Raw genomic sequence first — 12,895 nt, forward strand, 5'->3', positions numbered from 1 at the left:
TCTTCTTGAGGTTCAGTTATGCCTCCTCCTTTGCAGGAAACTAATACTGGTATTTTATCTCACCAATACAGGTGAGATTTCTGTGGATGATGTAGTCTATCTTGGCAGTTCATGCTCTGTCAGATTAATTCTAGAGTATTTCCTTCAGTTAGTGAAAAAATACCACTTGCTCTTAGAAATAGAAAATGTATTTGGAAGAATTAGAATTTAAGATGAACTAGAATCTATTCCCATTACCCCTTAAGAAATTGCAACTCATTAGGACAAAATGCAATTTAAATTTCTACAGAAGCAGGAATTGCTTGCAAATTGCACGTTTTTTTTTTTTTTGCAAGTTGAAATATCATCTTGGTAGAACCTCATTTATGCTGCACATTTGAACAGCAAATTTAAATCCAAACACAATCTCCCCTGTTTCCTCCTTTGTTTATGTTACTTCTGAGTCAGCAAGGCACTGAAAAATTGCTGAGTGTTTATAGGGGTGATGTTTATAGGGCTGTTGGGTAGAGTTTGGCCCTATCTAGTTGTAATGCTGAACTGTGTTCTGGGGAGCTGAGTTCAGTGATCCAGGTTTTGTTACTCAGCTCATGCAGAACTGTGAGGTTTTATCCTGCAGCTCTCTAGTGAGAAATACAACTGCATGGGGCATCTGTGTGCAACAGGAAGTGATAACACATTTGGGGTTTTTAAAATATCATTGAAAGTGCCATTACTTAACACTTCATCAGTATTTATCTAATACTTAATACATGCAAGTATTTGGTTTACCACAGGCTTTTCTCTCATGGGAGAGCACAGTCATTGCATCCTTCAGTGTGGTAGTGGGAACAGAGGGTGTGGGCTTGCTGTTCCCAAGAGTCAGAAATTTTGGAGACTGAGAAATTGCATACATCCCTCTTCATTTCAGGGTGAGAGAGTGTGAAACCAAATCTCTTTGGTCTTGTGGTGGACTGGACTTTTCTTGGAATTGGTGACATCCAGAGCTGGCATCTCGTGCTGCAAGGTGTTATGGTGCCCTAGGGAGCCCTTGAAAAGAAGGGTGAAATGGGAATGATGGTCTTGGTTTGAACAAGTCATGAAGAAACCTCATTCCTCTTCAAAGGAAAGGCCTCCTAAAGGAGTCTCCTGCAGCACCTTGTACAAGGTACCTGACATGGCTTTCTTTGAAGGGGCGGGTTTCTCCCCCCACCCTATTTACCCTATTTCTTGGGAGAGCTCAAGGGCTGTCAGAAAGATGGTAAATATTGTCATGAAAGGAGGAAAAATAATTATTGCAAAGACTGAATTACTTGGCCAAAGGTGAGAGAGGAAACCAGACTAGACATGGAGATAAATTCTGTGTCTTTTATGTGTGTGGCTTGTACTTTAACCACACTGCCATTCTCTTTTCTATATATCCAGTAATGTGGTAATTGGGATGCTGGCCAAGGGGAGGCAGGGAGAGGATTGCAGCAGTTGTCCTTATCAATTGTTAGGCAATGATTTCACAATTGTAGCTCATTTTCTCCACTGTGAAGCTGAGAGATGGGCTGTAGTGCACCACTGCTGTCTGCAAACACCAGCATAATCATATCCTGCTCCTGCTCCTGCTAAAAGATAAGAACAATATCATGAAAAATGAGATTTCTTTCCTAAACAAGAAAAGATTTATAATGGTCAAACACTCAAGGTATGCCTAGCAAATACCAAAACCTAAATCCTTTGCAGTGGTCTTCAAGATGCTGTCATTTCCCCGATAACTTGGGCCCCAGAGTTCAGCTCACAGCCTTTTGTAACTGGAACAAGCAGGTTTATTTCACTATACCACGAGTCCATGTTTTCTCACAGCAGCCCTGATCCCTGCCTTGCAGCTTATCTTGGGAAGGAAAAAAAAATTAAACCTTTGTTTAATGTTGGCTAATAGCATTAAAGTTGCAGCAGGATGTCTTTAACCTGTTCTGACACATCTGCTTGAGGCAGCAGCCTGGAAGTGCCAGGCCAGGGCAGCTTCCATGAAGGGGAGCCTTACCAGGGCTGGGTCAAGGCACTGCCAAATCCCCAGATTTATGTTTGCACCCACCATGTGAGCAGCTGAATGTGCAGTTTGGTGAGGTCTGGACAGTGCTGGGTGTCACTAATGGCCAGCAGGCTCAAGGCAGCTTGGAATAAACCTGCCCCAGACTGATGCCAAATGCCCCTGTCTGTGACATTGGGGCCTTCCCTCTGCTCTGCCTTCCCTTGATGGCCTGGGCTCAGCCTGGAGCCTTCCACTCTGGGGGTATTTGCAGGATCTCTCTGGTCTGCTGGACCACCTACTTCTGTGAGCCTGATGTTTCCTCTCTGTTGAGTTTACTTGAATCTGGCCCCGTTTCAAGGAACTCAGGCAGAGCCCACAAGCAGTACAGTGCAACTTCCTTAGGAAGCAAAATAAGAAACAGCTTTTAGCTTTCCTGGCTGGTCCAGAGGTAGTAAAAGTAATTTCAGACATGTTCAAGGTACTTTCTGTTTGCCTCTGCATTAGAAATGCAAAAAGCTGTTTTGTCTCTGTGGCTCTTCATTTACCAGCAGCTCCTGCTCTCCTGTAGAGGTGAGTGTTGCTCCTGCTGCTTTCTGAGGGACAAGCTCCAGCAGGCTGTGGGCGATCCCGAAATAAAAAAGGAAACTGATACCCAGCTGCAATTACAGCTCTCACTTCCTGATCTCCGCTCCTGGGCTGTACTTCAAAGCCATCTTTAGACCCATTCTGCACTTTCTCTTTTCTTTTTCATCCTTTATTTCCTTTCCTGGTGGACTTTGACATCAGGACTGCAGATGCACAAATTGGGTTGGTATTGGGGCTACATCCTCCAGCTGCAGGTCTCCTCCAGATGGGGGAAAGAGCCATCACCCGTTACAGGGAAAACCACCAAGCTGCAGAGACAAATGTGTCTGGCCTGTCATTGCCCAAGAAGCTCGTGACTCATCCATGGGGAGAGTTCTGATTTCCTAAATTAGTTTGGAGTAAACCAAGCTGTGGGCTATCCTTCCTGTGATCTGACACAACTCGAAACAGATGTCTGGTTTGCACTGAAGGTTGAAGCTGAAAACCTTGTGAGTTTGCTTCTCTGCAGCAACCATAGGAAAGTTTATCTTATGTTATGCTGCGTATGTGGAAAGTGCTTCCTTTGGTTGCTGTTTTAAATTAGGCAATGGCCAATTCAAAACCAAAAAAACCTGTGAAAATTACTGCCACAGAATGTCATCAAAGCAGAAGACATAACATGGACACCTACGTGGATAATGAGTTGCAGCACTTATGCCTGGTATTTAATGCAAGCAAACTTCAGAAGGCTGGGTTTGCCTGCTCTGGAACATAGCTAATATGTCACTAAATGGGTGACCTGTAAAGAGAAACCAGAGAAAAAACAAAATGCAAAGCCATTTGATATTTTGTGCAGGCCCCTGGCCTGCTCTCTTAAAATTCAAATGGCCATTAGTGATTAGAGATTTTTTTGCCCAAGAGAATTAAAGGAATGGGGGGGAAAAAAGGGTCCTTGAAGCTGCTGTAATAAACAGCCCTTGTGAATAACTGGGGCAAGGATTGCTACAGTCCCCTCCGTGCTCCTGTCCCACAGCCTGCCTGGGGCTGAGCTGACTCCAGCTGGGCAGGGAGGGCTGGCCAGAGGTGCCCTGGGAGCCAGGACTGGGAACCCCGGGGTTCTGGGCTGGGAAAGCTCTTTGGCTCTCAAAAAATGACCTGGGCATACAAAATCACAGAAAGGGACATTTAAACTTGGTGAATATTTGTAGCAGAATCTTCTGGCTGGCAAGGGAGCACCTCACCTGGTAATCTGCTGGTTTGGATAGTGAGTTCATGTGAGTGATTTCAAAAGAGACAAAACTTGCTCAGCTGTGCTGCTGCACTTGGGCATGTGGGGCTAAGTCAGCTTTGTTTTTCCTTGAGTTGCTGTGGGAAATCATAAAGTAGCCTGCCTGTCAGTAGAGAGGTGAAAGTTTGGGAAGATATCAAACCTCTCCAGTGCACTGTTTGCTGCTTTGCTGAGTTACTAATGCTGAGTATTGCTGGTCTCACAGCATAGGAGGGGAAACTGAGGCACAGGGCTTTTAATTTACCTCTTGAAATCACAAAATCACTGGTAGAGACAAGCAAAGTTTCTGGTTTCCCAGTCTGCACTCATCTTTTGCCTTGCTCTCTCCCTAAAGACACACCTATGCCCTCATAATTCTTGCCTTTTTTGTCACGTTTGTCTTCACTTCCTTTAAATAAATACATAATCAAACAATGTGTACACTGGGCTCAGTCAGATATACCCTACTCAGTGTTTGAGGGCCTGTAGCTATTATGTCCCAACAAGACAGACACTTCCAGTTACTGACAGTTTTGATAAAATGTAATCTCAAACTAAAAAACTATTGAGAAATATCTCATGAAATCCTATGTAACTAATAATGAGAATAATAATGAGAATAATTGAGCATGTGATCTCAACCAAATCACTTATGCACTTTGTGTGTCAGTGGCAGAAAGAGGTCTAAAAATCAGATTCCTGTATGGCTGATTTTTAATGATGCTGCCACAATATGAGCATTGGATTAGAATATTTTATATTTGAACAGAATTAACTTTAATCTTCCGGCATAGTTGCCACTCTCCCCCTCCAAAAAAAAAAAAAAATTGTTTCCTGCCATATAGAAAGGTTGCAATCAGAGAGGGGGGGAAAGTGGCCTTGATTTCCCAGAGTAGACAGCAACCCTGGATTCCTTTCTTTTTCTTTAAAGAGAGGCCTTTCCTGAGACAGACCAACTGGCTGCCCTGGAAATGAAGCCATGTTTGTCTTTGAATAGATGTCAGAGATCACAGTTGGTTTCGAAATTTTAGGGCACCAGCTATCTGCAGTGGCACTGCCTGATACACAGTGCAAACAGAACAAAGAGGGTCGATCATTTGTTATCTGCTTTTATTTATATTTATTGTGGCCCTTCTCTCTAACGTGTACGTCTGTTTGGAGAGAAACGTCACTGCCTAAACTGAGTGTGCTCCTTCAGGTGCACTGCTGCTCCTGAGAAAAATACTCCATTTGCTTGAGAAAGCTCCTGTATGCAGTGTTGTGGTATCACCTGATTTTTACTGACTCTGCCAGGGAGTGGAGGCTATTTTGTAAATTCTTCCCTATTTTATGTAGACCTTTGAGCATGAGTGAAACTTTTTAAAGCTGAGCATGTGGCAGATGAAAGTCTTGTAGGTGCCTGGAAGGGAATTTGTGATCTCTGCTGAAAAATATCCTGTGGACATTACCCACCCAGCCTGCTGGGGTACAGGGTCTATGCATCCTTAGGGAAAAATGTTAGGGGTTTGATCCCACTGGCATTCACAGTGCCTTGTGGGTTTGTATGTGGCCTCTGAATGTCTGCTGAAAGCTTTGCATCGATCAGAATTTATCTCTCAGCTCAGAACAGTCAGCCCCCTGCCATCTTCTCTGGGCTTCTTTCTTCTAATAAAAATATTTACCTACCCAAGCAAGAAGTTGAATGTAAGTTGGCTTTATTACTGTAGTGACGTTGAATGGTTGGTTGCTGGGTGACCTTGCTTCTGATTTTATGGTCTAGGCCAGCTCTGGCAGCAGAGAGGTGTGGCCACGTACTTCACTCTGCTGTCAGCTTCTCCTGAGATGGTCAGAGGCTCAGTGTCAGCTTTCCTGGGAAGTTGTAAACGTTTGCCATTTGTTATGTGAAAACCTGGATCCACCAGGAAGGGCTGAAGGAGATAAATGCCTGACAAGAGGAACTATTAAGGCTTAAAAGAAAGGCCAAGCTCTGTGAATCCAGCGCGGAACCAGGATCTGCACCCTTGGATTAGACCAGTGACCATAAAACCAACATGTGACTTATTGCAGGGCTTTCACAAACTGGGATACTGGAGCCTGCATGGTTTGCTTTGCTTTTGCTTGGAAGATGATTTAATGTTTTTCATTGGAGAACAAAGTTTTGCAACTAATCAGACATGGAAGAAAATGAAGGAGCAGATATTTTGGAAACCAGCTCTGTCTCTAATGGTCCTTGGTGCAAGGTGAGAACTTTTATTCCCCCTCCTCTCTCAGTCACAGAAAAGATTATCTTTCTGCTGTTTACAAGTGACTTCAGTAAACCATTGCCCTTGGACCAGACTGAATGCAACCTCTGCATCAGCTTTGTAAACAACTTCACAGATTCCTTAGAGCAAGGCTGTGCTAAACATTAGGAACAGAAATGAAATGGTGATGTGTGTGGTTAAGCGTCTGTCATCCACCTCACTGGAAGTTTCAAATATCTGAGTAACTGTAGGTTTCTGTGCTATGGAAACGACCAAAATAGTTTTTTTAGGTGCTTGAACAATCCAGAAACTTCATATAATTTTAGCAAAGCCACTGCTTTAAGACTTGCAGATCAAATATGTTGAGTAAAACCATAGCAAGCACAGGGTAAGATAAGCATTAACTTGGGCAAACAGATTGACAATTTAACTGCATGGAACTCGTTGTCCAGCAGCAATTGCTCCTACTCCCCCAGAGCTCCCTCAGAGCATTCAGCCTCCCAAAAGGGTCAGCTGTGCTTCTTGTCAAATCCCAGCAGTGACGTTCAGAGATTGTTTTCTGTTTGCTTGTGTTTGTAATTTGATCTCGTGTAATAACATTGTCCTCGGCTCACATATAACCACGGGGGTAACTCTGACATCCTGCCTGAAAAAAAACACCTTGTTGATTCCTGTGCTTGACGTTTGAAAGATTTCCAGTTGGGACAGGTTAGCGTGTTTATATTAATCTCGTCCTGTTACTTGAAATTAAACCATTAGCATTTTGGAGGTTGGACATTCTACTTCCATTTTGGTTCCCCCAAAATACTGGGGTTTGTAATCTTCACAAGTTGTGGAGGGCACTCATGGAAGATTTTCTGTTGCCTGTGCTGAGGCCAGGATTTCAGTCCAGCCATTTGTGCTATGGAGAAGGAGCCTCTGGGAGGCCATGTCAGAAATGTGCCAGGTTAGATTTGAGCTCAGTATTGCCTTTTCTTCAATGGGAGTTACTGAAACTAAGACAGACAACTAAGGAAACTGGAAATCTGAAAATATCTGAGTGTTTGCTCCTTGTTGAAAAATTTCCTAGTAAATACAGATGTGTATCTAACGAAAAGAAGTTTGAAGAGCTGGTCAAGCAGAAGAAACAAAAACACCTTGTCCTGTTGGAATGTCGCAGCATTGATTGCTTGGTGCATCTCCCATGGCACTGCCCAGACTCATCAGTGCTGAGGGTACTTCATTTCAGCCTGTCCCACAAAAACTAAAAATTCTGCTGCTGCATTTGCTGTTTGCCATGCTTATTTTTTTGTTTACAAAGTTGGATATCCAGTTAAAAGGCAGAAGCAACACTCAGGGGAAAAAAAAGGGACAAAACAATGAGAGTAGTTTGTAAACATGAAGGCCGAAAATTATTCACCTCAAATATTTGGCACAATAACAAAATATGTTCACAGAACGCTAGAGCAGTTTGCAATCAAAAAGTCTGTGTTTCCGTAGCATATATTATTCATCTTAGATCCCAATTTCTGTGGAGGTGGAGGGCTAGAAACTGATTTCTGTGAGTAGTGTGTTCAGTCAGTTTTTACTACAATAGTGCCTATTGGTGCTTTTTTAGACACAGATTATAATTCATGGGAACCTGGGCAGGATGCATGGTTGTGGCAGGAGAGAATATCTTGAATAACAAAATGCACTCTATCATGGCCTAAAAGTTCACAGAGTAGATGGAGGTTTACATGCTATTGTTTTGTGGCTCATAGAATATGATTTTCTTTCTGTGAACCTGTTATTTTCTAGTTTTTCCTTTAAAAATGGAAAAAACTCCCCTCCCCCCCCCCCCCGCCCTCCGAAAAATCTGGAGGATTTTTTCAACCATATTTTAGTTATATTGGTTGCAGTTATAAAATTTTTACTTCACTGTGATAGCACATTTATTTCTCAATAAATATTGAGAAATAATATTGAGAATATTATTTCATAATTCAGCTGTTCAGCAACTGCCTTCGCATCTTTCAAGTGCAAATTTGTGTTTGCAAATAACTTTGTCTGCCTCTCATTGTGGGTACAAGTGTTCCTCATTAGAGCTTTTTGTCAGCATCCCAAAATGTGGTAATTGAAGATCCAGCTACAAATATTTCTGTTTGTGTTTCCTATCTTAGTGTTTAGTTTAAGAGGGTTGAATCTTAAGCAAAAGTGTGTTGATGTTCTTTTGTTTGTGTTTATTATAAAATCATAAAATGCTGTCATTTTCTGTGGTTAGCCCGGGCTGTGCCTGTGCTGTGGCTGAGCAGGGAGACCTGCACGTGGGCTGGCTTGCACCAGGGCCAGCAGGGCCTTGCTGTCACACCATTCTAAAGGCACTTAGAGGTTTTTAAATGAAAAAGAACGGGTTAGTTATTAACTTGAAGAAATATCTGATTTTAGAGAACAGAAGATTACAAAACAAACTGGATTTTCACCAGCTCCTGAAGGGCAAACAGTGCACTGCTCTCCCCATTTCCCCGCAGTGTGTGTTTGTGTTGAAGCTTTTTCACTCTCATAGTACTTGATGTAAATGTTAATTAGCACTCCAGGGGAAATGTGTTAACAAATGTACCTTTGACACAGGTCCACAGCTATGCTTTGCTCTGTAGCTGCAGGCTGGAAAGATTAGCTGGCAAAGTAGCTGGTGCAGCTTTTGAGGAACCTCTTCAAACAGGAGCTCAGGGGAGCTCGCTGAGCTCTTGGACTTTGCTGCTCTGCTGCAGCTCAGGCTGCTCTTGCTTCTCTACAGAAGAGGTGCTGGCTAAAATATGAGCACTTCTAAGGAAGAAGGGCAAAGTCCTAGAGAAGGGATATTTCTAACCATTAAAAGGCTTCAAATGAGACTGCCTGGGCTTTGGCTTTCATGTGATGAAGAAAAAATGACTTAGCACAAACTTTGTGGCAGAATTTATTCCTTCTCCTCCCCCAGTGCTGAGCTTGATTAGCAATAAATAAGGGTGGTAAAGTAATTCCTGTTAAGTTGTTAGAGTAGAAAGGTAACAGTAGTGCATTCATAAACACATTTACCTCATCACTGTACTTCTTTGCCTTTCCATAAACAGCCGGGCAGAGATTCAGAAATGGAAATCATTCACAGGCTGGGATTTTTCAGCAGTATTCAAACCTGCCTCAGCTCAGGTTAGCATGCAGATATATTGGTGGTTTCTGGCCTGATTAATTCCAGAACCTGCCATGACTTCTGTGAAAACATATGCAGAGCCACTTCTCAAGACTTGGGTAGTTCAGCTATTCATTTCTGTGCAGCATCAAATCCTGATTTCTCCCTGCTGAGGAACAGCTCATATTTAATGCACAGTGAGAAGAGTCCAAGGTTATTAACCACTCTCTGGAAATGATGTTGGTGATCTCAGCCCAGCCCTCCTGAAGCTGGTCTGGGGTTTGCAGTAGTGATGAAAACCCTGCTGCAGGAGCATGCCTTGCCTCCAAGAGCAAAGGGAAAAAGTGCTGCTGGGAGTCCCCTCCTTCCCTGGAGCAGGATGTTGCATGAAGAATGCTGGTGTTATCACATGGCTCTTGATCAGCTGGGCTAACCCTGGCACCCTTCTGGTGCTGCCCTCAGTGGGTATTTACAACAAGGGTGCCTCATACTTTTTTTCTTCCTGTAAAATGGTTTCTTTTTGGCTTTTTTGGCCCTATGGGCGAGTTTCAAACCAGTGAGCTATTGCTGGTGAGGGGCCATCAGCCTTTGTTTCAGAGCTGACTGAGGTTTTCAGGGACTTCAGCAAGAAATAGGAGGGTGAGCAGAATGTGAACTAGTGCATATCTGAGTGGTGAGCAGCCCACAGGACACGGTTCAGAGCCCCTGGGCAAGCCTGACCTCTAACTAGGTCAGCCATGGAGAGGACTGCTGCTTTCTGCTCACCACGTGTCCAGGCTACAAGTGTGAACCAGGCTGTGCAGAGTGTACTTGGACTCTTTGTCCCAGCCATGCCTTCAGCTTGGCTTGGCCCATGGGCTGGGACAGCCCTGAGATGCTTTTCTGGCAGGGGAGTTCATGGGTGCACTCTTATTTTGAACAGCAGGTGAAAGAAACACCAACCTTTTTCACAGTGGGAGATCTCCTCACTTTGAATTGCTGCTAAATAAATGTGGCCTTGACTGGGTTAAATATGTCCAAAGCTGCTGGATGGAAGCTCTCTGGCAGGGTGCTGCCTGAAGATGCTGCTGCTTGGGCAGAGTTTCCCTGTGTGAAACTGCTCCCTCCTTGCCCCTGGGTGAGGCACTGAGCAGGGCTGGGACCCGGCACCCCGCAGCTCCTGAGCCTGCCCTGCACTGACTCCAGCAGCCCCTCTGTGAGCATGGCTGGGTTTTGGCACCCTCCAGCTGCCCGTGAAGTGGTGACAGAGGTCAGACCTGAGCTACGCTGGTTGGTGCCGTGGATGTGTTAAATCACTTCATTAAGAGTGAGGGGCTGGATTGGCATCTGGCCCTGCTTCTGCTGCAGAATTCCATGTGGGAGATGCTGGGCCTTGGGTTTAGCTGCCCAAAGAGGAAACAGCACATGGCACCTCCAGAGTCAGCTAGTGATAGGTCATAACCAAGCAGACTGTCTGCTTCTGTGTCCTCTGGCAGTGACAAAATATAGAATTAACTTTTATTGTTAAAACCTCCTTGTTTCAATAGCTTTCCTTCCCACCTGATTGCTATTAGTTTTCTCAGCTGTTATACTTTTGCTGTTTGTTTTTATGTTCATAAATCTTGTCTTCCAAATTTTAGCAACAATAGATATATGAATCAGCAATTGTCGAAGATCATGTAAAAATTGAGACTTTAGGGACAGCAGTTCCACCCAGAGAGTTGCTGTCTATCTGGTTGCTTTGGTTTTGGCTCTTTATGTAAGTAATCTGACTCCACAGTATGCAGCCAGGGGTTAAAATTCAGCTCAAGACAAGTGCAAAACTCTCTCAGGTTTTGATAAGTTGTTTGCTGTCTAACTCAGCAATAATCTGGTTCTCGCATTCGAGTAAACTGATCACCCAGCAGGAACTGGACTTCTGCCTTGTTGAAGGATGAATGTTGCTTTAGTTGCTCAAAAGGAAAACACACAAGAAATGCAGAATCCTTGTTGACCCAACAACTGAAAGAAACATCGCAACATTTCCTAAATCAACACATGGCAATTCTCAAAACAAAGTTTGAACAGGAGCCAGAAGCTTACAAGGCAGGAGATGATGCTGTGACCAAACTGAGACCTTGAATCTCCCCTGCCGAAGCCATGGGGGTGAGCTGGGAGCTCTGTCTGGTGATGTTCACTCGTGTCTCAGAAGAGCTGCTTGTGCATGAACCTACTTGCTTTGCAGTCAGGAAATTTAATTATTGCTTCCACAGTAGCCCTGAAAGAGTACCCTGTGCAAGAAATATGCATTCATACCTGATATGTCCCATAATTTCTTCTGTTTCCGCATATGGAGGTAAGGTTAATGTTCCATACACTCTGGACAAATAGTAGTTGTCATGGGTACCATAGCCTTGAATTTCCTGTCTCCTGGGTGATTAAATTCCCCACAGTAATTTTACTTTATTGGCTTGTTTCTGTAACTCCTTATTTCCTTGGTTCGCTCTCCTTGAGGACATTTCACAGGCTGCTTGGATCTCCTCAGGCTTTTGCATTTTGTACACCACTTTCGGGAAGAATTGCGTGTTTTTCCCAAGGTGTGTGAAGCAGCAGGAAGCAGAGCGGAGTGAAGCCCCCCCGGGGCTCTGTGAGCCCCAGGCTCTGCAGTGCATACCCAGCTTGTTGAAGTCTGTGCTGCTGGAAATCCCAGCCCCACTGAGCAGCCCACTCCAACACCTGCACAGCTCCAGCACTGCACTCCTGCTACCGTGCTGTCTCTGTGTAGGGCACCTCCTCGTGCCTGTCTGCAGGAGATGTGGAGAACAGCTTTATCTGTTCTCCCCAGGAGCCTGCTGCTGCTAACAGCCAGAGTGAGTGGTCAGCCTGCCCGCTGGAATTCACACAGAGAGTGCCAGCAGGAATCTGATGGGCTTTGAGAGTTTCTGTCTCTGGTCCTACAATAACAAAAGGGCTACATTTGGCTGATGGGATTTGGGGGCCTTTGCAACACTGCTAGCTGCTCTACAAACTGTTCAGATGTTTAGGTTTATTCCATAATCCTGGCCCTCCAGAAAGTGGCATAAAATAATATTGACATGGAAACAACAGCCTGTGAAAATGTAGCCTTAGCTGGTAAGCAAAATGAGTAAGTAGCTGTTAAATGCTGAATTTTATGCAACAGGCATAAAAAGACAGTGGGAGCTTTTGCTGTTTAATATGAAATGTTCTATAAATAAAGCTAGGTGGCTACATATTGACAAAACTGGTCACCCCTAATTTAAGCATGTCATAGGCAGTGGAAAAAGCGTTCCCATAGACCTGACTAATGTGGATAGAAATAGAGAGCAATTTGGAAAACTGAGGCTAGAATGGCATCACTGTAAGTGCAGACCATGCAGGCTGGCTGTCAGTGCTGCCAGCTGAACAGCGCTTTCCTTCAACAGCTCCGTGGCACTGGGCTTCATTAACTGGCACTGGTTACTCTGCAGTCCTGATAATTAAAGCTGGAGTGTCATCTGCATTGTAATTAATATGCTCCTCTGCACCTAATTCATTCTGACAGTATAGATTAATGATGGTAAATGACCAACAAGGATTTATCATGAGATGATTCTTAGTTCTACAGGCTGCCTCAGACAATTGCAGGAAGCGATTGTTAACTTCAGGCTATTGTCCTGGTGTAATCGTGCATGTGCATTCCCAGTGCTGTTTTGCAGTAAAACCCACACAAGGGCTTCATAAAGATTCAGTTATGGCCCCTTAGA

General features: G+C 44.1%; 1 protein-coding gene across 1 annotated transcript in view; it reads left to right on the forward strand.

Moving 5' to 3' along the window:
- The window catches only part of PDE8A (phosphodiesterase 8A), a 147,627-nt gene that overhangs the window by 1,563 nt on the left and 133,169 nt on the right, over positions 1-12,895 (forward strand). Inside the window, exons 2-3 of the mRNA XM_064388929.1 lie at positions 908-1,144; positions 5,587-6,046. Coding sequence (XP_064244999.1) covers positions 5,981-6,046 — 66 coding nt within the window. The 5' untranslated portion in view covers positions 908-1,144; positions 5,587-5,980. The remainder of the gene's footprint in view (positions 1-907; positions 1,145-5,586; positions 6,047-12,895) is intronic.

The sequence above is a fragment of the Passer domesticus genome, chromosome 14, assembly GCF_036417665.1.
Source record: "Passer domesticus isolate bPasDom1 chromosome 14, bPasDom1.hap1, whole genome shotgun sequence".
Classification (NCBI taxonomy): Eukaryota; Metazoa; Chordata; class Aves; order Passeriformes; family Passeridae; genus Passer; species Passer domesticus.